The sequence below is a fragment of the Emys orbicularis genome, chromosome 7 (genome assembly GCF_028017835.1).
Source record: "Emys orbicularis isolate rEmyOrb1 chromosome 7, rEmyOrb1.hap1, whole genome shotgun sequence".
NCBI lineage: Eukaryota > Metazoa > Chordata > Testudines > Emydidae > Emys > Emys orbicularis.
In genome coordinates, this window is record NC_088689.1 from 80,384,462 (window position 1) to 80,408,027 (window position 23,566).

General features: G+C 52.2%; 1 protein-coding gene across 1 annotated transcript; it reads right to left on the minus strand.

Moving 5' to 3' along the window:
• Positions 1–6,623: 6,623 nt before the first annotated feature.
• On the minus strand, positions 6,624–7,808 carry LOC135881673 (actin-like). Its single transcript, XM_065408340.1, has one exon. The coding sequence runs from the start codon at positions 7,806–7,808 to the stop codon at positions 6,624–6,626; it is 1,185 nt and encodes a 394-aa protein (XP_065264412.1).
• Between the last annotated feature and the right edge of the window lie 15,758 nt (positions 7,809–23,566).

The window sequence follows — 23,566 nt, forward strand, 5'->3', positions numbered from 1 at the left end:
GGAGCAGGGGGGTATAGGGTATGATGAGCAGTTTGTTCCATGGGGGGAGGTGGAGACTAGGAGTATAGGGTACGATGAGCAGTGTTTTCCGGGGGGGAGGGAGGAGCCGGGGGTTATAGGGCATGATGGGCAGTGTGTTTCCGGGGGGTGGGGGGAGAGCCAGGGGGTGTATATTACGATGGACAGTGTGTTCTGGGATGGAGGGGGATCTGGGGGCTATAGGGCAGGACGGTCTGTGTGTTCCGGGGGCTAACTGGGGGGTATAGGGCATGATGGCATTGTGTTCCGGGGGGGATCGGGAGCCGGGGGTATAGGGCACGATGGGCAGTGTGTTCCAGGGAAGAGGGGGAGCTGGGGGGTATAGGGAACAATGGGCAGTCTGTTTGGTGGCAGGTTAGCAGAGCAAGAGCCTTGTTCCCCTGGAGGTGGATGGGAGAAAGGTCAATGGCTACTGGGACATGGGCGCTGAGGTGACGCTGGTCCAGCCCGAGGTGGTGGCTCCAGATCGGGTGGTGCCTGACCCTGACGGGCATGAGCAGGACCCCATTCAAGGTGCCCGTGGCAAGGTACATCTGAAATGGGCCAAGGAGGGCCCCAAGGCATCATCATTTGCCCGCTGAGGTGTTGATGGAAGGTGACCTAGAGGATTGGCCAAGCAACCCCCAGAATGCCCTATTCATGAGCCAGAGCCGGTGAGGGGCTCTACGCCATGATATCCAGGAGGGTACCTCACCGGAGGCTCAGGTCCCGACCCTGGTGGGGAGGGAGTGACCAGGGATAAAGCTCAGAGGGGCTGTGGCTTCAGACCCAGCCAGCGAGAGGGAGCAGGCCCCCATCCCTTCCCCAGCCGCTGAGTTCCAGGCCGAGTTGCAGAAAGATCCCTCCTTGCAGAAGCTAAGGGACCTGGCTGTCCTCAGTGTGGCACAGACCATGGGGAAGTGCTGCCAGGCAGTGATGAGCTGCCAAAATCTTAACAACCGGTTCCCTCCTCACCCCACGAGGGGGTCGTGGCCCGCCCCCCGGGACTCCTGCCCCATCCAACCCCCCGCGTTCCTTGACGCCCCCCTCCCGGGACCCCTGCCCCATCCACCCCCCTTCCCTGTCCCCTGACTGCCCCCCGCCACCCTATCCAACCCCTCCTCTCATTCCTGATGGCCCCCCGGGACCCCTGCCCCATCCAACCACCCCTTCTCTCTGTCCCCTGACTGCCCCTGGAACCCCTGCCCCTGACTGCCCCCTGCCGCCCCATCCAACCCCCCCTCCTTCCTAACTACCCTCCCGGGACCCCTACCCCCATTCAACCCCCCTGTTCCCCACCCTCTGACCACCCTGACCCCTATCCACCTCCCCCACCCCTTCAAACTCCCCTGCCCTCTATCTAACACCCTCTCCCTTCTCCCTGCCCCCTTACCACGCTGCCTGGAGGTGGCTGGTGGCGCTACAGCCGCGCCACTCAGCTGGAGCCGGGCCACGCCGCCGCCACCATGCACCACGTGGAGCACTGTTGGCTGGCGGCACTATAGCCGCGCCGCTCGGCTGGAGCCAGGCCACACTGCTGCCTCGCAGCGCCTGGAGCACCGGGTCAGGCCGAGCTCGCAGCCCGCCGCCCAGAGCATGCGCCAGCGGCGGGGCGAGCTGAAATTGCGGGGGAGGGGGAACAGCCTGGGACTAGCCTCCCCGGCCGGGAGCTCAGGGGCTGGGCAGGAGGGTCTCGTGGGCCACCGTAGTGGGTGCCTGCCCCGCCCCTAAGAGCCAGAGGGACCTGCCAGGGGGCGAGGTGGGGAGTCCCGGCGGTGCTTACCTGGGGCTGCTCCCGGGAAGAATCCGGCAGGTCCCTCTGGCTCCTAGGGGCGGGGTAGCATAGCTGCGGGGGAGCAGGGGGTTACCTGCCGCGGCACGGGCGGCCCTCCTCACGCCCCCCTGCCCCAGCTCACCTCCACTCTGTCTCCGCGTTCTTGGGCGCGAAACCGCTGCTTGCTTCTCAGCCCTCCCAGGCTTCCAGCGCGAACAGCTGATTCGTGGGAAGCCGGGGGAGGGGGCAGGAGAAGCGGGGCGGAGCATTCAGGGGAGGAGGAGGAAGTGGAGGCGGAGTGGAGGTGAGCTGGGGCCAGGGGCGGGGCGGGGAGCTGCCGGAGCTCACGGAGTTGGCGCCTAAATTTAAAAGTCCTTTTAGAACCGGTTGGACAACTGGTTCTAAAAAGGCTTCTAAATTTAACAACCGGTTCCTGCGAACCGGTGCGAACCGATTCCAGCTCATCACTGCTGCCAGGAGAGGTTCCTGTGGGAGAAGGGATTCCTGTATCGAGAATGGGCTCCCCCAGGGGAAGTGGAGTCATGGGGGATCAGGACGCAGCTGGTGGTCCCCCAGAAGTATCGCCGCAGGCTACTGTACCTGGCCTATGACATCCCTCTCTCAGGACACCAGGGAATCCGGCGTACCAGGCAGAAGCTGCTACAGAATTTTTACTGGCCTGGAGTCTTTAGTACTGTCCAACAGTATTGCAGATCCTGTGACCCCTGTCAGAGGGTGGGGAAGGCCCGGGACAAGGGGAAAGCGGCTTTGAGACCTTTGCCCATCATAGAGGAGGCTTTTCAGAAGGTGGCTGTGGACATAGTTGGGCCTCTCAGCAAGATAACCCAGTTGGGGAAGAAATACATTCTGATGGTGGTAGATTTTGCTACCCATTACCCCAAGACAGTGGCCTTGTCTTCTATCAAAGCAGACACAGTGGCAGATGCACTGCTGACCATTTTCAGCCGAGGAGTTTCCCCAAGGAAGTCTTGACAGACCAGGGATCCAACTTCATGTCAGCCCTGCTCTGTGCTTGTGGGAAAAATGTGGGGTCTGGCACATCTGAGCCTCAGCATATCACCCCCAGTCCAGTGGGCTGGTGGAGAGGTTCAATGGAACTCTAAAGATGATGCTGAAAACCTTTATGAACCAGCACCCACAAGATTGGAACAAGTATTTACCTTACCTGCTATTCGCGTACAGGGAAGTGCCCCAGGAGTCTAAAGGGTTTTCGCCTTTTGAACTGTTATACAGAAGTAGGATGAGAAGCCCCCTGGACCTGATGAGAGACGAATGGAAGGGGAAGGCCACTCCTGATGAAGAATCAGTGGTAGAGTATGTCTTGACCTTCCAAGAAAGACTTGCAGAGCTCATGGGCTATGCCAAGGAGAATCTGGCCAGAGCCTAGAGGAATCAGAAGGTCTGGTATGACCGCACGGCGCGGGCCTGCACCTATGCCCCTGGGGACTAGGTGATGGTTCTCATCCCCGTGAGAAAAAACAAACTACAAGCCACCTGGGAAGGCCCTTTCAAGGCTGTAAAGCAACTAAATGAGGTAAACTATGTGGTGGAACTGTCTAACCGGGCACCCTGCCACCGGGTGTACCATGTTAATATGATGAAGTCATATTATGACAGGGGAATGTGATGTTGGGCATGTGTAGGCATTGGGAGGAGCAGGGAGATGACCCTTTAGTAGATCTATTCCCTGAGACAGGAGCTGGTTCCTCCCTGAAAACAATTCCCCTCTCTGATCAGCTAACACCTGCCCAGCAAGCTGAGATCAGAGGGGTGCTGCATTTATACCAACAGCTGTTTTCCAACCAGCCTGGACTCACTAATCTGACTGTCCACCGGGTGGAGACAGGATCGCATCCTCCTATAAGATGTTCCCCGTTCCGAGTCACAGGAAAAACTGCTCAGGACATGGAAAGAGAGGTCAGTCACATACTGACTTTGGGGGTTATCCAGCCATCTTCCAGCCCTTGGGCCTCTCCTGTGGTGTTGGTCCCCAAAAAGGACAGGTTGATCTGGTTCTGTGTAGACTATTGGAAGCTTAATGCCATCACTGTGTCTGATGCCTACCCCATGCCCAGGCCTAACGAGCTCCTAGACAAGCTGGGAGGAGCTCGTTACCTTACTACCGTGGATCTTACAAAGGGCTACTGGCAAGTGCCACTGGATGCAGATGCCAGGCTGAAATCTGCCTTTTTAACCCTTCTGGGGCTCTGAGTTCCTGGCCCTGCCTTTCAGCCTCAAGGGGGCGCCTGCTATCTTCCAGCGCCTGGTGGATCAGCTACGGAGGGGGATGGAGAGTTTTGCCGTGGCGTACATTGATGACATCTGTGTCTTTAGCCAGACCTGGGAGGACCATGTGTCCCAGGTTAAACAAGTGCTGGTCCAACTCCAGGAGGCTGGGCTGACCATAAAAGCTGAAAAGTGCAAGGTGGGGATGGCCGAAGTATCTTACCTCAGCCACCGGGTGGGGAGCAGCTGCCTAAAGCCAGAACCAGCCAAGGTGGAGGCGATCAGGGACTGGCCCGCTCCCCAAACCAAAAAGCACGTCCAGCACGTTATTGGGATGGCGGGGTATTATCAAAGATTTGTGCCACACTTTAGCTCCATCCCTGAGCTATGCAAGAAGGGAAAGCCAGACAAAGTGGTCTGGACTGAGCAGTGCCAGAAGGCTCTCTGTGCGCTGAAGGAAGCTCTGGTCAGTGGCCCAGTTCTGATAAACTCAGACTTTGACAAGCCCTTTATGGTGTTCACGGACGCCTCAGACCCGGGTCTGGGTGCGGTGTTAATGCAGGTTGATGAAAAGGGGGAGACACATCCCATTGTGTACTTGAGCAAGAAGTTGTTACCTCGGGAGCAAAACTACGTGGCCATAGAGAAGTAATGCCTGGCTATGGTATGGGCCCTTAAGAAACTACAGCCATATCTATTTGACCACGCTCCCCTGACCTGGCTACAGCAGATGAAAGGAGCAATGTCAAGCTGCTGAGGTGGAGCCTGCTCCTCCAGGATTACGATATGGAGGTGGTCCATGTGAAGGGGAGTGCCAACGTGATAGATGATGCGTTGTCCCGGAGAGGGGGGCCTGAACTTCCCCAGGTCACTGGTTAGAGTGACTCCACTCAGTTCAGTCTTGAAGGGGGGAGAGATGTGACGGAGTAGGGAGTATTAACCTTGTAATGTTGCATGGGAGTTTTACTAGTTTACTGTCTTCTGCTAAGATGGGGCGTGCCTCCGTTTCCCTGGGGTACTGCACCAATACTAGATGGTGATGGGCAATAAGGGTGTGACTTCACTGAGGGATGATACTTGACGGCCAGCACTTAAACGATGGCGGCTGCCCTTCCTAACCTGAGCCCAGGAGGGGGTTGGTGGCAGGTGACACCTTCTGCCGGGGAAACTGGACAAAGGCTGGAGGAGGGGCCGGGGGTGTGGCTGGGTGAGGCAACAGGAAGGGGTTTCAGTTTGGAACTGGCTGCGGAGACGGCGGTAGGCCCAGAACCTGGGTCTGGGCTTCTCACCCTTTAAGAGGGACCTGACTGAGGGGTCCTGTTTTCTGTACCTACAAGCTCTGTTTTAGACTGTGTTCCTGTCCTCTAATAAACATTTTGTTTCACTGGCTGGCTGAGAGTCATGAATTGCAGGAAGTAGAAGGGGGGTGCAGGGCCCTGACTTCCCCACACTCCATGACAAGGAGGTATAGGTCAAAATGGGCAGTGTGCTCCAGGGGATAAGGGGGATCCGGGGAGTATAGGGCACGATGGGCAATGTGTTCCTGGGCGGAGGGGGAGCCAGGGGTGTAGGGTACGATGGGCAGTGTGTTCTAGGGGGGAGGGGGAGCGGGGAGTATAGGACATGATGGGAAGTGTGTTCCTGGGGGAGGGGAAGCGGGAGCCTGGGGGTTTAGGGCCCGATGGGCAGTGTGTTCCAGAGGGTAAGGGGACCCAGGGGGTAAAGGGCCTGATGGGCAGTGTGTTTCAGAGGGGTGGGGGGAGCTGGGGGCTGATAGGGCACGATGGGCAGTGTGTTGCATGGGGGAGTGGGAGCCGGGGGGGGGGGGGGATAGGGCACAATGGGCAGTGTGTTCCAGAGGGTAAGGGGACCCAGGGGGTAAAGAGCCCGATGGGCAGTGTGTTCCAGGGGAGTGGGGGGAGCTGGGGAGGGGGATAGGGCACGATGGGCAGTGTGTTTGGTGGCGGGTTAGCCGGGAGGTATAGTGCACGATAGGCAATGTGTTCTGGGGTGGAGGGGTAACTGGGGGGTATAGAGCAGGACAGGCTGTGTGTTCCGGGAGGCAGGGTGGAGCTGGGGGGTATAGGGAAAGATGGGCAGTGTGTTCCCAGGGGGGAGGGGGAGCAGGGGGTATAAGGAACGATGGTCACTTTGTTCCAGGGTGGAGGGGGAGCTGTGGGTGTAGGGTACTATGGGTAGTGTGTTCTGGGGGCGGAGATCCAGGAGGTATAGAGTACGATGGGCAGTGTTTTCCGCGGTGGAGGGGGAGCTGGTGGGTATAGGGAATGATGGGCAGTGACCCCGGGGGTGCTCCCTGGGAACGTCCCCACCAATGGATGAACCTGTTCAGTGCCCATGGAGCTCAGATCTGGTGCACATGCCCATCTCGGTCTGCCCGTGGTGCAGACCCCCTGATTTCTGTCACTCAGCGTGGGTAACCCCAGTGGGTTTCCCCTCTGTGAGGCTGGCAGGCAGCATCTAGCGAGGAAGCCCGCTCCGTGCCTGTTGTCCCGTAAGCAGCGTTTATAGAGGGGCTTTCCCGTACCCATGCCTCTTGCGCCCTGTGCCCGCCCAGCTTGCCCGCTCAGAAGCAGTGCCGGTGGACTACAAAGGGTCCTTTCTCATTGTAGGCCAGGCGGCTGATCCAGACGTTCTGGAAGGCATTAAGTGATGCCATGATGGAGCCACCCAGCCACGCCGAGTAGCTGCGGTGGGGGGAAGCCAGGATGCCCACTTGCCTCTTGCCCACTGTCTCCATCCTGAGCAGCTCCTTCTTGATCCTCTCGGAGAAGCCGCGGAGCATGGTGGTTCCCCCAGCCAGCAGCATGTTGGCCAGCAGCTCTGCCTGGTGCTCCGGCTTGCACTTCCTGATGCTGTTCATGGCATGGATGTGAATGCCCACCTCAGGGAAGCCCAGGACGGAGGGGGTAAAAAGCGCCTCAGGGCAGCGGAAGCGCTCACTGCCGATGGAGATGACCTGCTTGTCGGGAAGGGTGAAGTCCATGAGGTATTTCTTCTCGTCCCCATTCAGCTCAGTCTGGAAGTCCTCGGGGATGTAGCAGCACTGCTCCTTGATCTTGCACACCAGCTCCAGCTCCTCCTCCTGGAAGGGGTTCCCACACTCCCCCATCAGTTTGGCTAGGTAACGTGTCAGCCTGCTGCCGGCCATGTCCAGCCGGTAGGTGGCGTGAGGCAGGATGCAGCCATCGTGGACAGGGGCGGTGTACGAGGTCCCATAGCCAGAGCCAATCACTAGCCCATTGGTGCGCCCGTAGGAATATACCGAGAGCAGGGACTCGTGGGCCACAAGCATCGCCGGCACCTCAAAGCTCTCAAACAGCAACTCAGCCATCTTCTCCCGGTTGGTGGTCGGAGAGAGGGGGGCATCTGTGACCAGCACGGCCAGCTCCTCGGGGCACACACTGAGCTCTGTGTAGAAGATGTGGTGCCATAACATCTCCAGGGCGTCCCAGTCGGTCACCACACCATGGGTCATCACCATGTTCGTGATCACCTCCGAGCTCCTGCGTGGGATGCTTTCCCCAATGTAATAAAGGGGGCTGTCCTTGGTCCTGATCTTGGGAACCCCTACGCAGCTCGGCAGGATGGACCGCGGTTTCTCGTCCCCGGCCAGCCCACTCTTGGTGTAGCCGGTGCCAGTGTCTATTACCACAGCACAGTAGTTCTTGTACTTCTCTGAGACGAGGTCCCTGGTGCTAAACCCATGGCCAGCAGGACCGTGACTCTTAGGCTTCTTCCGCTGGCTCATTTCAGCAGGGCTTGCCACACGCTCTTCCTATGAATCCTACCTGAAGTCCCAAGCGCCAGCCCCAGGTGCAGGGTGACAGAAGAACCCAGGAAAAAGCTAGGGAGGGCTGTGTTGCCATAGCAACGCCCTGCATCACAGGCAGAGAGCAATGACATCATAGTGCCAGGGAGAAGGGGGAGCCGCTCACAGAGGCTCTTGGGAAGGTGCTGAGGGTAAGAGCCTGCTCAGGTTGAGGCCAACATGGATTCTGCTGTCGAATTCTGTGGGATATGGGTCCTGGCCTACACAGAGACATGTGACTTGTCAGGGAGAGCAGCTGAACAATGACTGCACATCGGAGACACGCACAGTACCCTGTAGCCATTGGGGATTCCTCTGACCCAGGGCGCTGCATTGCTGCCAGTGCATGGCAATTTGTCCCCAAGTCTGTCTGTCTATCTATCTGCCCACTGCCATATATGTCTGTCCACCCATTGCCCTGCATGTCCCTCCATCTGTCTGTCTGTTCAGTGCCCATCGTTATTTAGCTGTTTAGGCTTGAACAGAGATTGGCCCTGGTTTGAGGTATGTTTACTGAGAATATTCTTGTATTTGCTCATAGTTAACATGGAGACCTAAGAAAATAATCTGCTACCAATTCCCTGATCTGTGAGATCTCTGCTCCTGCCATCTCGCCGGCCAGTGGCAATCTCCTTATTCTCATCTAGTCAGGAAAAATCTGCTGGAATTTTGTACCCCAGGGCGTGACTGTGGGCGAGCGAGCTGTGCTGTGCTTGGGCAGAGAAGCAGTCACAGTCCACAGCTAGCTGCACCTTTGGCTCCTGCTGTCTGTTTGAGTCCATCCCCTCTCAAAGCTGGTACCCTCACCCCCTGATTCCTCCCCTCTCAGACCGGTCGCGGAGCACAGACCCCTGTGCACCAACCATGTTCTCAGCAGGCCTGGCTGGAGCTGGCTGCTCGGCAAAACTTCCCTCAGCTACCCAAAGCACCCTTTTCAGCCATAGTATTAGACAACCTCACCAGTAGGACACAGTGCACAAAAAAGCAAAATAGGATGATAAAGCAACACAAAGCTTGTCTGTCTTCCCTGCAGCTTCCCAGCCCGGCTTCTTCAGCCACTGGAGCAATTCCCAGCCAGAGGGCTGAGCCCAGCCTGGTGGAGGTGAGGGGGTCAAAGAAATTGACCCCCGCATGTCTCTTGGTGAATGGTGCTGTCTCCCTTCTATTGGTATTAACCCCTTGTAACCACAGAGTCAATAACAGAGTAACCATCAAACATATGCTAGTGTAATACAGACCTCTCCCCTGGCTATCTCGGAAACTATGGGGAATGGGTGCTGGTCTCTGATTGGATGAGTGTGCTGCTGCTTCTGGGGCACGGGCATTGCACCAGGGTTTCTGTGAGCAATCATGTGTGTGACTCTGAAATTCACTTTTCACCAATGCCCTGGCAGTGCAGCTTGATTCTCACGCATGTATGTGGGGAGCAGATGGGGTGGGAGTGAATCCATTTCTCCCATGTGTAGCCGAAGCTGGAACACACAAGTCTGGGGCATGCAGCTCAAACCCAGCTGCAGGGGGTGTTACAATACAATACAAAGCAGGGAGGGAGTGTGTCTAGGGGTTAGAGCAACAGGATACCAGCCATGGAGCCGATGACTTCTCTTGGTGCCAGGGCCGGCTCTAGGTTTTTTGCCGCCCCAAGCAAAAAAATTTTTGGCTGCCCCCCTGTCCCAGCCCTGGGCTCCTCGCCGCACCCCCCTGCCGCCCAAACCTTGGGCTTTCCCTCACCACCCGCACCCCCCTGCCGCCCCAGCCCTGGGCTCTCATCCCCCCAGCCGCACCCCCCTGCCGTCCCAGCCCTGGGCTCCCCCTACCTCCCCACCATTGCCCCCCACACACACCTCCTGCCGCCCCAGCCCTGGGCTCTCCCCCGCCCCCCCCCCACCTGCACCCTCCTTCCGCCGCAGCCCTGGGTCACTGGTAACTCGCTCCCAGGGCAGGTCATTCAGCAGGAATTTTAGATGTGCACAGAACACAGACAGGATTGGTTCCCATATGGTTACAGAACTGCAGTAAAGTAAAACAATTTTCAGCTTGTGTGATTGGAGGATATCTGGATGCATATTATAAGACTGTCCTCCATAAATGAGGAAAAGTTGAGGTGCCTTTATTATTCTTTTGTTCCACTCTTTCTTTCTATGGGGAATTTGCCAATGCGATATCACTGTCTTCCTTTTAAACAAAAACAAACAAACAAACAAACAAACAAACAAACAAACAAACAAAAAAGGCAATGGCTGTTGAAAATAGCAATTCCAGTCCTAATAACCACTGGGAAGCATTTCTTGCTCAATTTTATCCTACTTTTTCTACAGCAAGTTACAGTGGATCAGTATATTTGATTTGGGAGAAATGAAGTAACAGCTGCCCAAACTGAGCTTGAGCACTCCTGAATTTTGAGGTGTTCAAATCTGGAAGGCAGGTGCTGGGGGGAGGAGGCTGTGGCTCCGCAGGGGAGCACGGCAGCATGTATGCAGCAGCGTGTCTGGCACTGCGCGAAGCCAGACACGCTGGTCTGAGTGGCACGGTAATGGGGCTGGGAGGTTGGAGAAGGGGTAGGGGGTTCCGGGGGGGCAGTCAAGGGACAGGGAGCGGGGGGGGGGGTTGGATGGGGCGGAGGTTCGGGGGGCCAGTCAGGGGCAGGGAGAAGGGGGTGTAGATGGGTCAGGGGTTCGGGGGGCACTCAGGGGACAGGAGCAGTTGGATAGGCATGGGAGTCCCAGGGGGTTGTCAGGGGACAGGTAGGGGGTGGGGTCCTAGGGGGGAACTTGGGGGGGTCCTCAGGAGGGGGCAGTTGGGGACAAGGAGAGGGGAGGCTTAGATAGGGGGTGGGGTCCCGGAAGGGGGCAATCAGGGGACAAGGACCAGTGGGGCTTAGCTAGGGGGTGGGGTCCTGGGGGGCAGTTGGGGCAGGGGTCCCGGGAGGGGGTGATCAGGGAGCAGGGGGGTTGGATGGGTTGGGGTTTCTGTGGGGGGCAGTCAAAGGGAGTGGATGGTGGCAGGGTGGGGCTACCCTCCCTCCCCGTGGAATGTCCTATTTTTTGAATGTTAAAATATGGTATCCCTACCCTTCCCAGTGTAGCTCTCCATTCAAAGCAGGCTGTAGCACGAGGTCTCAGCTTCCTCGCTCCCTCCCCCCCCCTTCCCTGTTGGTAGTGGCCAAGGGAATGCTGGGAAATGTAGTTCTTTCCCTGCTCCAGGGCTGGCTCTATAGGCAGGGAGCTAACCAAGGAACTACAGCTCCCAGGGCCCCCTGTTGGTTCTCAGCTCCCATGCTGGATCCCTGCTGCCCCTGCAAATGGGCTGCCCCAAGCACGTGCTTGCTTTGCTGGTGCCTAGAGCCGCCCCTGCTTGGTGCCCTACTTTCCCTGTCTATAAGCCAGGGATAGTGCTGTGTGAGGCTGATGCAGGAAGCTTTTGTAGCATGCTGTGAGGGCTGCAGGTGTATGGTGCCAGCATGCATTAGTCTCTGCTCCTCCAGAGCCCCCCTGCCAACATGGCATCAGTGACCCAACTGGAAACCCTTCATTCAAACTGCTTCCCATTTAGCTGAGATCAGAGACCATGGCAGAGCTGCTTGGAGGCCTGGCCCCACATGCTGGCCATGCCCAGCAGCTCACTGGGAGCGGTCTTGGCTAACTCCTGTCTATGATCAAAGCCAGGCACTGAGATCATAGAATATCTGGGTTGGAAGGGACCTCAGGAGATCATCTAGTCCAACCCCCTGCTCAAAGGGAGACCAATCCCCAGGCAGATTTTTGCCCCAGATCCCTAAATGGCCCCCTGAAGGATTGAACTCACAACCCTGGGTTTAGTAGGCCAATGCTCAAACCACTGAGCTATCCCTCCCCCCCTTGACCAAGTGATGTCACTTAGCTGGACTCAACCAGAAGCAATGCAGGCATCCCCATGAGAGCCTCCAATGAACGAGAGAGGCACCCTGGCAGGTCAGGTCAGTCTTCATGTCAGAGCCACCCCAGTTGCTTCTCCTATGGGCAGTGAGCTGGAGGCAGACTGGGAATGAACTTGCTAGCATGTGTGCGTGTACACATGTGCGTGTACCGCTGTTCTCAGCTGCATGGAATCAGGACTGCTCCCCACGCACCAGAGGAGTCAGCTGCAAAGTTTGCATCTAGATCTGGATTCGGATTCCAACGCACACTAAAGTGCAGGGCATTTGGATCGCTCCAGTCCTGAATCTGCAGCCGGGCCCTGATCTCTGAGGCCACCTGCTGCGGGATTCTGAGGCCATCTGGGCACAAAGAGAGGTGTTTACTGTACGTGTATTGCCCCCCATTTATTAGGCTCCTGGCAGAAGAGCTGTTCTGGGGGGAATGTGTCCTGCTCTCTGCATCTGGCTGCTGGAATGGAGGTGTGGGAGCTGGATGGGAATGACCATCAGCAACAAAGGGGGCTCCCCTAAGCACCAGGGGGAAGGAGGTGCCTGTGACGGGCCCTGAGACATGAGACAATAAAACCAGATTCTTCTCGGTCCCCAAGTGATGTGTTCAGGCCAGCCACTACCAGACAGACCCCATCCAGATCACACGTGGTCAGTGTCTGACCAGCAGGGAAAGCTCCACCCTGGAGCCCTAGGCAGCAGTTGGGGGCTGGACTCCAACACCCCAACTGATCTCTGCCAGCGAGAGAGCTCCCAGGAAGAGCGCAGCCCTCAGCTAGCTGGGCTCTCAGCTATAGGGCCTTAGGGATCAAAGACAACTGGGCTGCCCCCAGAAGTGAATCAGAAGCCAGGGCCAATGTGGGAGGACAAGCGCTATCCACCTCATGCTCTACCCCAGCTGCAGCTTCTCCAAGTGCCCCAGGGACAGTTCCAGGCTGAGCATGCTGCAGCAAGCCAACCTGGAGTCACTGCTGCACGTCAGAGTGCGTCTGTTCCCGCAGGGCTGTGTGCATTCCCAACTGGGTGTCCGGAGCCCCGCAGAGCGTCCCCTCCATGCCCTCTCACAATGTGATCATCATGGGTGTTTGCACCGGAGGCACCGGTGCCCTCAAGACACTGAGCCAGGGTGTATCACTGGCGAAGGACATGGCTAGTGCTCTGCCCCCAGGTTGGTGCTGCCAGCGTGAATCAGATGACAGAAGTGCCCTCACCCACCTGTTATGCACACAGTTGCCCGCACATTGGGGACTGGGCGTCAGCTTCCATCACTACCTGGCTCTCCAGTGAGGAGAGAGGAGCGTGTGTGGTTTGGAGCCCGAGTGCTGGGTCTCAGACATTATGCCCAGTTCTACTGGAGTCGCATCCCAGCAACTCCACGGAGCCTTGGCTCTGCCCTGGAGGCCATGGTGGTCCTTCTCGCCCTATGCCCCACATCCACCAGTGTCCTGCATGCCAGATGCTTTAGAGGAAGGTGTAAGGATCCTGAAGCATGCAGGTTTCTTCCTTCCCCAACAGCTAGAAGCGCAGGGGGTTGGATCCCTTCCAGGTGGCCAGATTCTTGGCTAGTTTGAATGAGCATAGAGACAATTTCCACTGCAGTGACTGTAGCGACATAGATTTTTGGCAGCAGAGGGCCTGGCCTGTGGATATTTTAACCTTCTCTCCAAAGTCCTTCCTAAGCACTAGCACTGTAACAAGGAGGCCTTGATCTACCCCCACCAGCAAATAGCAGGGATAGACCTTGTCAGGGTATACCCCCCAAATCTGAACTCTGGGGTACATGAAAGACGCCTTAAGCTTATCTCCTACCAGCTTAGGTTAAAACTCTTCCAAGGCACAGTCTTCTGCCTTGGACAGATATTGCTGCCACCAGCAAGTGATTTTCACAAATATTCAGGGAAGGGTCACTTGGAATCCCTATCCCCCCAAAATATCCCCCCAAGCCTCTTCACCCCCTTTCCTGGGGAGGCTTGAGAATAAAATACCAACCAGTTGCCTTAGCAATGTGAGCACCTTGTCTAAGAACTTTGGACTCAAAGGATTCCTTAAAAAAATACATTTTATTAAAAAAGAAAGAAATATCTGAAAATTCAGGCTTTAGGGATTAAACACCAAAAATAACTTTTTTGGGGTTCAGCTTAAAGGTTACAAGCAAAACAAAAGCACCTGGGGTTAGCACAGAGGAATCCACAAACCAAAACAACCAACAGGGTTCCTAATTGCATCTGTCTTAACTTTTCCTGTGCTACTTACATATCTGGAGTTCCAAATGAGGAGTTTCTAGGTATGAAGCTGATGATTTCCCATACCTGGCTTAAAGCTTACAGCTTGTCGCTGCCTTCCCCTCTCTCCAGCCCGAGAGGCAAAGAAACCCCGCCCCCCACCACACACCCAGCAGTTTTTCCAATTTGAAAGGGTACAGCCTTCCTATTGGTTCCCCTGGTCAGGTGCCAACTCAGGTTAAGATTCTCTTAACCCTTTACAGTTAAGGCAATTAGGGTACAGCTGCTAAGGAGGATTCTATAGCTACTGACTGGCTGGGTGTCCATAAAAGGGAGCTACCCCGCTTCATTTATCACAGACCTCAACACCCATCCAACTTTAAGACATCAAGGAGCTCACTACTGACACCTGTTGGTGAATAGAGAGAAGAGTGGCCCAGAGCTCCAGGTGGATGGGGGCCTGTAGGGCAGAGGGCTCTCTGCTGGCATCTGTTGGTTAGCAAGGAGAACTGACTGGATGGGCCAGGCCTTATCTGCATTTCAGTGATGTGCCTGTTTGGGGCATTTTGGTTACAAATACAGTTAAGGTTTGAGTTTGAGAGCAATAAAATGCTATTGACCCTGTTGGGAAATGAAAGGACAAGAGAACTGCACCAAAAGTGCTTGGGAGTAGGGGTCACCCTGACCAAGGCTGCAGTCAGACACAGTTCACAGCTCTGTGGATTCCCAGCCCAGAACTGACCATTGTGCTCATCTCGTCTGACCCCCTGGATAACGCAGGCTGGAGAACATCCCCACAATCATTCCCAGAGCAGAGCTTTTAGACAAACGTCCATGTTAGAGGGCTTTCCCTTAACCCCTGACCTGGTTCTTGTCACACAGATGGAAAGCAGAAGACCGGAAGTCTGAGGTGCAGGCAATGCAATGTTTATTGGGGTTAGTTCCAAGCAAGCATATCCATAGCTCTACATGCCGGCAGAGTCTGTTTCCCAGTGTTCCGTTCCAGCTTGGACGCCACAGAGCATTTACCCCATGTCCCCCTTCCCAGCTCTGACACGCAGAGCCTTGCCTGTGTCCCCGTTCCCCATTCCCATTCCCTATTCCCACGTCCTCCTTCTTAGCAGGCCCAAATATACCTGCAATGCATGCCCACAGTCTCACCCCTTACAACTTATGGTCATGTTCTGTTTTGGGGGGATTGTGGGTCTACGTCTCACCACTTTTGTACCCCATGGGAGGGGTAAGGAGTGAGGTTGTGCTACCATCAGAGAGAGGCATTTCTTTGGCTTTTAGTGTTTTATATCTTCCCTCCAAACCTCTTTGCCCCTCCCAACTGGTTGCTTGACCTTGCCTTGAGATAGGGGTTGAGGCAATCTTAAAGTGTGCTCATATATTACACTCCCACCATGCCCTGTAACACTTTAACTGCTCTTATCTGTTCCCATTGTACTAACAAACCCATCTGACTAGGCAGAAGCAACATACACAGTCTTTGTCCTTTGTTTACACATATTAGTATAAGAGTATTAAAGGTCAAACCCAAAGGTCAAGCTGATAAACAGGCTTATATACTATAAGATTTTGTCTTTCAAATGATCAGGGATGAAGAATCCACCATGACCCTGGGTAAATGGTTCCAATGGTTAATTACTCTCACTGTTAAGAATTTACACCTTATTTCCAGTCTGAATTTGTCCTGGTTCAACTTCCAGCCATTGGATCGTGTTAGACCTTTCTCTGCTAGATGAAGAGCCCGTTGTTAAATATTTGTTCCCCATGTAGCTACATATAGAATTTGATCAAGTCACCCCTTAACCTTCTTTTTGTTAAGATAAATAGATCAAGCTCCTTGAGTCTGTCACTATAAGGCAGATTTTCAAATCTTTTAATCATTCTTGTGGCTTTTCCCTGATCCCACTCCAATTTTATCATTCTTGAATTGTGGGCACCAGAACCAGATTCCAGCACCAGTGCCCAATTCAGAGGTAAAACAACCTCTCTGCTCCTACTTGAGATTCCCCTGTTTGCACATCTCAGGACACATTAGCTCTTTGGGCCACAGCATCACACTGGGAGCTCAAGTTCAGCTGATTATCCGCCATGACCCCCAAATCTTTTGCAGTCACTGTTTCCCAGGATAGAGTCCCCCACCTGTACGTACAGCCTTTTCTTTGTTCCTAGATGTGTACATTTACATTTAGCTGTATTAAAACACAAGTTGCTTGCTTGCGCCTAGCTTACCAAGCTCTCCAGATCGCTCTATATCAGTGACCCGTCCTCTTCAGTATTTATCACTCCCCCAGGTTTTGTTTCAGCTGCACACTTATCAGTGATGATTTAATATTTTCTTCCAGGTCAACAACAACGTTAAATAATGTAGGGCCAAGAACCAGTTCCCGTGGGAGCCTGCTAGAAACACACCTGCTCAATGAGGATTCTCCATTGACAATTACATGTTAAGACCTATCAGTCCACCAGTTGTTGGTCCATGTAACGTGTGCTGTGTTAGGGCTGGGAAGGGAGCCTGTACAGAGCTAGAGGCAGAGGTTTTATTCTCTTGCTGCAGGCATGTCTTTGGTGGTAAGGACTTTGTTAAGGGTTCTATGGACCACTGGTCTGTATGAAAAGACTTAGCATATAGCTGGTTTCCAGCAAGTGGGTGGCTTTGAGCAGACAGCAAAGTGAAGTGGTGCTAAGGTAGGGGATATGGGCTAAAGGCCCAGATAGCAGCAGCTGCCTACCTGAGGGATTCTGGTGGGAGCAAAACTGGCATCACCTCAGCTGGCTGTAAGGAGCTGGCTGCAAGGAGCTGGCTGCAGAGCCTGGAACAGTTGATGTTCCCACAGTGCCACCAGGAGGCTATGCAGTGCTGCATCCAGGGACCATTGTGGAGAGTAGGCACTGCAGGAAGTATTGCCCAAAGGATCAGAGTGACAGCACCCTGCGGCCCTCTGATTGGCCAAGCACACTATTTAACACTGGCGAGCGGTCCAGGACATTTTCTGCTCAACTCACACAGACTTGGGGCCTGCTGTGACTCCAGATAGGGTGACCAGATGTCCCGATTTTATAGGAACAGTCCCAATTTTTGGGTCTTTTTCTTATATAGGCTCCTATTACTCCCCACCCCCTGTCCTGATTTTTCACACTTGCTGTCTGGTCACCCTAACTCCAAACCTCACCTTGTCTCCTGACTCCAGCCTGGTCCTATCTCTGATCTCCAAGCCCAGCCCGACTATGACTCTTGCGTATTGAACCCAGCTGGAGAGATTCCTCTGACCATTGTCTTTGACATGTGGAGCCCAACCCATCTGTGACCACTGGCCAGACTACCTACACCCCAGTCCTTTACACTGGGTCAGGTGGCCAAACCCCCGGAGGAGCCCAGGCAGCACTGACCTGTCAGAACCCTTCAACTCCACCAATCCTGGACAGTAAGCTGTGAGTGGGGAGCCAGGGAGGAGGGGAATGGCTGGAACACACCAGCTGCTCCCAACTGCCAGAGGACTTGGGGTGGAGGGGAAGCCTTACCTAATAGATATTGTGACATTATTAATTACTGGCTTTCCCACATTCCTTTTGTTGTCCCCCTTCCCCCTCCCATATGCTTCTCTTTGTTTTAAGGTCCTGGCTTCAGGGCTTGCGAGCGGGCAAGTATAGCCTATCAAGGACACCAAGGGAGGTGGATATAGGTTCCCAGGATTCCAGGCGGGGCCCCAAACAGGAGTTGATTACATTTTCAGAAGGAACCCCTAGAAAATTGAACCCTAGCCCCTTTTTGCTGCCAACAATATCTACCAGGAGGGTCAAACAACACTTATTCATACAATTATGATTTATTCTTATAACTTTAGGTTAGTAAAATCTTGCCTTCGTCTTTACTGGATTTTAGGAGATACTTACAATTACTGTCATATGAATGATGCTTGGAGAATATGAGGACTTGCATGCTTATGGTTTTGGTTGTTAAGTAATTAAATTAAATATTTGAGCTAATTAAGGACATTCCTAGGAAATTTCTTCTTTCCATCGACCAGTGCCAGGCACTGAAAGCGACAAAGAGAAAGACACTCCTTAGCCATAAAATCATATTTATCACCTCCAGTGTGTCTACTCTGACTCTATAATGCAGCTTATAGCATTAATTTTTATTTAATGTTCTGTAGTTCATGCTGTTTTGAAAGAAGTGCGTGAGCATTAGTTCTTGTGATCCATGCCTGGTGGAGAGTATCTGATAGGAGTCTTTAGCTGCTAATTGTAAATGTACTACAAATGGTAGGTTGTAAATCTAGGAGCCGTTTGGCCAAAAGGCAAGCAATCAGCCAACCTGCCTTCTCAAAGAACAGGCCACCTCCCTTTGTACAAGACACAAGTTTGGCAGAGACATGATCTTTGTTTTCTTGTTATAATCTCCTTATGCTTTCAAAGGAGATCTGGCTGTGTAAAAGAGTGGGATGTTCTATATTCAGGATAGTCCAAAGAGGAGTGAAGCTTAGGATGTGTTATCAGAGCTATAAACTAAGCCATAAAAGTCTCTTCATCCATTCTCTTTGCATGGAGAAAAACTGAATTTTAAATCCACACAAAGAAATCTAGCAATATTCTCATTGGAACTGATTTCTTTCATAAACCCTCTACTATCTTCATTCTCCAAATATTAAGGAGAAGATTTAGGGTTGGGAAATGATTTACAGAGGATATTGGTTACTACCAGATTAAACTCATGTTTCACCTTAAAGCTGAAAACCTCTGTTGTTCCTCGAATGCTTAAGATGATATGAGCTTCTTTTGAAATGTTTATTTGCAGATATTTTGTATCTAAATGCAACCTCTTCATATAATAACTATCTGATGCCACTGTTATGTGAATAACAAGATGTTGTATGTACAAATATAGCAAGGGCATGTGCTATAACTGATTATTAAATAAGGAGCCCTTTAAGTATAAAAATATTTATATTAGTTGGGGAATTAATTAATTATCTGCCAATGCTTAAGCAACTCCTTACCAAACTCAGAGACAAAGACCTCTCTAGGGAGTGACAAGAAGAAAAGACAATGCTTTCCTTGATAACCATTTAAGTTTAAAGACTCTAAGAATCATTTACGTTTAAAAAGACAAGTTTAAGAGCTGGAAGATTCTTATATAGAAAATAGGAGTGTTTTTTGGGCTTGTTTGAAATGGAATTTCAACTTCTATTACACCCAGATGGAACTGAAGGAATAGCTCAGAAAATTATCTTAATGCCAGATAAGGATATACTGAGAACTTCATGCCACAAAGCCCAAAAGCAATCTAGCCATACAGTTAAAGAAGAATTATAACCCCACTGTATATACACATTGATAGATCCCATCACAACCATCCCATGAAGATGCTGAGCAAATGAAAAGCAACAACGGCAGATAATATCCCAGTCTCTGAAGGAGGAGATGAGCCTTTCGCCTTCAGGGAGGCTTTGGGAAGAGAAGAATATGAATTCCTCTGAACTGAAACACTTACCCTCTTACATGCATACATTCTCTCATGCCCTTGTTCTGGTCTTCTCTTTCACTCTTGGTTCAATATGTTCCTTTAATCTCATCACACCTGTCGCGCTCGCTGGAGACATAGGTGACATGTTGGAGGGACACAAAGGGGGGCACCAGCTACTGTATAAGTAGGGGCATTGCCAGCAGATTGAGGGACGTCTATTCGGCATTGGTGAGGCCTCATCTGGAGTACTGTGTCCAGTTTTGGGCCCCACACTACAAGAAGGATGTAGAAAAATTGGAAAGAGTCCAGCGGAGGGCAACAAAAATGATTAGGGGGCTGGAGCACATGACTTATGAGGAGAGGCTGAGGGAACTGGGATTGTTTAGTCTACAGAAGAGAAGAATGGAGGGTGGGGGGGGGGATTGATAGCTACTTTCAACTATCTGAAAGCGGGTTCCAAAGAGGATGGATCTAGACTGTTCTCAGTGGTACCAGATGACAGAACAAGGAGTAATGGTCTCAAGTTGCAGTGGGGGAGGTTTAGGTTGGATATTAGGAAAAACTCATTCACCAGGAGGGTTGTGACGCACTGGAATGGGTTACCTAGGGAGGTGGTGGAATTTCCTTCCTTAGAGGTTTTTAAGGTCAGGCTTGACGAAGCCCTGGCTGGGATGATTTAGTTGAGGATTGGTCCTGCTTTGAGCAGGGGGTTGGACTAGACGACATCCTGAGGTCCCTTCCAACCCTGATATTCTATGATTCTATAAAGGGGGGCACGTGACCTCCACATATGACCTGCACATTAAGGACAGCTACATTATTCAGTTGAGTCTGTCCCATTGATGACTGGAGATAATTTTTAAGTCTTCTGAAGCTGGAGAATGAGTTCAGGATGATACAGGCACAGTGTAATAAAAGAAGTGGGGGGGAGCTCCCTTTTATGGGCACCCAGCCAGCCAGCTAGCTAGCTATAAAGTCCCTCTTGGTGGCTTTTCTCTGCTTGCTTTACCGGTAATGGGTTAACAAAGTCCCCCAGGTAAAGGAAAGGGAGTGGGCACCTGACCAAAAGAGCCAATGGGAAGGCCAGAACTTTTTGAAATGGGAAGAAACTTCCCCTTTACCTCTGTTGTTGTTCTCCAGGAAAGAGGGGAACAGGGAGCAGTTATGCTATGAGAAGCTTTAAGCCAGGTATGATCATAGATCATCAGATCATACCTAGAACTACTTATAAGTAATTATTTGGAACCCCCAAATGTGTAAGTAGATCAGGAATGTTTAGAAAGACACAATTAGGTTTATTTCTTACGACTAGTGGACTCCTCTGTGCTAACCCCAGATGCTTTTGTTTGCTTGTAACCTTTAAGCTGAACCCCCTAAGAAAGCTATTTTGGGTGCTTAATTTTTGGAATTGCTCTTTTAAAATCTAGCAAAAGCTTAAATTCCAGATGTATTTTCTTTCTTTTTGTTTTTAATAAAATTTACCTTTTTTAAAAACAGGATTGGATTTTTGGTGTCCTAAGAAGTTTGTGCATGTTGTTTGATTAGCTGGTGGCAACAGCTAATTTCCTTTGTTTTCTTTCTCAGCTCTTCCCTGGAGGGGGGGGGGTGAAAGGGCTTGAGGGTACCCCACAGGAAGGAATTCCCAAGTGTGCCTTCCTGGGTTCCAAAAAAAAGGGGGGTTTGCATTTGGGTGGTGGCAGCATTTACCAATCCAAGGTCAGAGAAAAGCTGTAACCTTGGGAGTTTAATACAAGCCTGGAGTGGCAAGTATAATTTTTTTAAATCCTTGCGGGCCCCACCTTCTGCACTCGAAGTGCTGGAATGGGGAATCAGCCTTGACACACAGTGAGAAGGATTCTTATACATTTGCAGTACTCTGGAAACTCATAGACTCATAGACTTTAAGGTCAGAAGGGACCATTATGGTCATCTAGTCTGACCTCCCGCATGATGCAGGCCACAAAAGCTGACCCACCCACTTTCCCTTAACTCAGCTGTTGAAGTCTCCAGATCGTGATTTAAAGACTTCAAGTCGCAGAGAATCCTCCAGCTTGCGACCCCTGCCCCATGCTGCGGAGGAAGGCGAAAAACCTCCAGGGCCTCTGCCAATCTACCCCGGAGGAAAATTCCTTCCCGACCCCAAATATGGCGATCAGTAGAACCCCGAGCATACAGGCAAGATTCTCCAGCCGGACCCTCATTTTACCAGCGATGACACGTTATTGCCTAATTGACTAAAATCATGTTATCCCATCAAACCATTCCCTCCATAAACTTATCTAGCCTAATCTTGAAGCCAGAGCGGTCTTTTGCCCCCACCGTTTCCCTCGGAAGGCTGTTCCAAAATGTCACCCCTCTGACGGTTAGAAACCTTCGTCTGATTTCAAGCCTGGAGAGGCTCAGGACCGTGAGTGCCTACCTCAGGGCATACTGTCACAAACAGGGCAGACACCCCAAGCTGGTGGTCTGGTCTATAACCAGATTTCACCAAGCCAGTAGCAAATGTGAACTCCTGGATCACTGTCACAGTCTCACCGTGGAGTCACAGACAGTCCCCTTAGACTCTCCAGTCTATCTTGCCATCCAGACAAACTGGACTTCATGCTAAATGGTCACTTACACCAAAAATCACACCACATTCAGGTTGCCTCCAGTCCCAAGAGACCAATCACTTACCCCAGATCAATTGGTCCCCTAGATCTTGCACCAAAGACAATGCCTGTAGCCAGTCCTATAATAAGCTATCTAAAGGGTTATTAACTAGGAAAAAGGAATAAGAGAGTTATTTACAGGTTAATGCAAGTGAACATATCCACACCAATGAGTTACCATCTAATCCTAAGAGCGAACGAGTTGTAGTGATCTGTCCATTCAAAGTGTCTGTCAGGGCGGACCGAGGAGGTAGCTCCTGGGGAATTTCTGGCTTCAATTTAGAGTCTCTGACCCTTCAAAGTTCAAACAGCCACAAAGATGGAAAACTGTCCTGTGGTTTTCTTTTATTTCCTTCATTCAGCTTCCAAGCCCACAGGAGGCGCTTCCTTGCAGGTAGCATTTCCCAGATGCAGATAGGGCCATTAATCAATCATTTGTATTGCCATGTTCCTTGATGGCTCATCTGATTTTGATAGTCCTTCTGGATGAGTGGGGGTGGGGGTGATTCCCCCTGGGTTCACAAGTTCAGAGCAAACATTTTCAAAGTTATAAAGCAAAACTTATCTCTCTCCTTATAGCCTGGGATACAGACATCACAAGTGAGATTAATGCAGGCAGCAACTTACAAGCATTTTAGTCTAAACACTAAATACATTCTTATAAGACTAATACCTATTTTGAGCAAAACTACCATATAGGTGAAGTGGTCTGGTCTCCAGTTATGAGTTTGTCAGTTCTTAGCCTGCAGCCTGGGCAAGAACTGGCATCTGGCCTGCCAGCATCACAACACCTTCAAGCCAACACCTCTACAAGCAAGCAAACAATGGCAACAAGTTGCTGCTTCCTCATGCTGTGTGGTGGCTTCTTTGTTCTTCTTAAGTCCTTTCAGCCCAGTGTTGCTTCTGCAACACTGAGGACATCACCAAGATTTCAGCACTATCGGTGTGATAGAGTTTGCCAATGTAATGTCAAGGGACTAGATTTGAAGTGTTCTTGGAATCATTTGAAGGGGCTGTTCAAATGCTAAGTAATTTAAGGTACTGTAACAGGAAGGTCTGGTCCCTTTAAGGATGGTTCTGTTCCATGCATGATCCCTTTAAGGAGGTAGATGTTTAGGGGAGCAGAAGACAAGGATGACAACTGACCACCCGCAATTGACCAGATGGTGCTAGCAGGGCTGAGGACCTTGTCACAGATGCGGTGGAGAGTCTGGCCTTCCTACCTGCCAGAGCTGACCTATGTGTATAACAGCATGGTGCACCACACCTTCATGAAGTACACCTCCTACTTCCTGCTGTGTGGCAGGCATGTCCAGCTGCTAACAGACATGACCCTGGGCATCTCACTGGGAACCCCAGGGAACCAGGGGTCCCAGAATGGGCCCGTGAGCACCACCAAAGCTTCTTGGAGGCAGGCCCGATCATAGCTGCTAAAATGAGTCAAG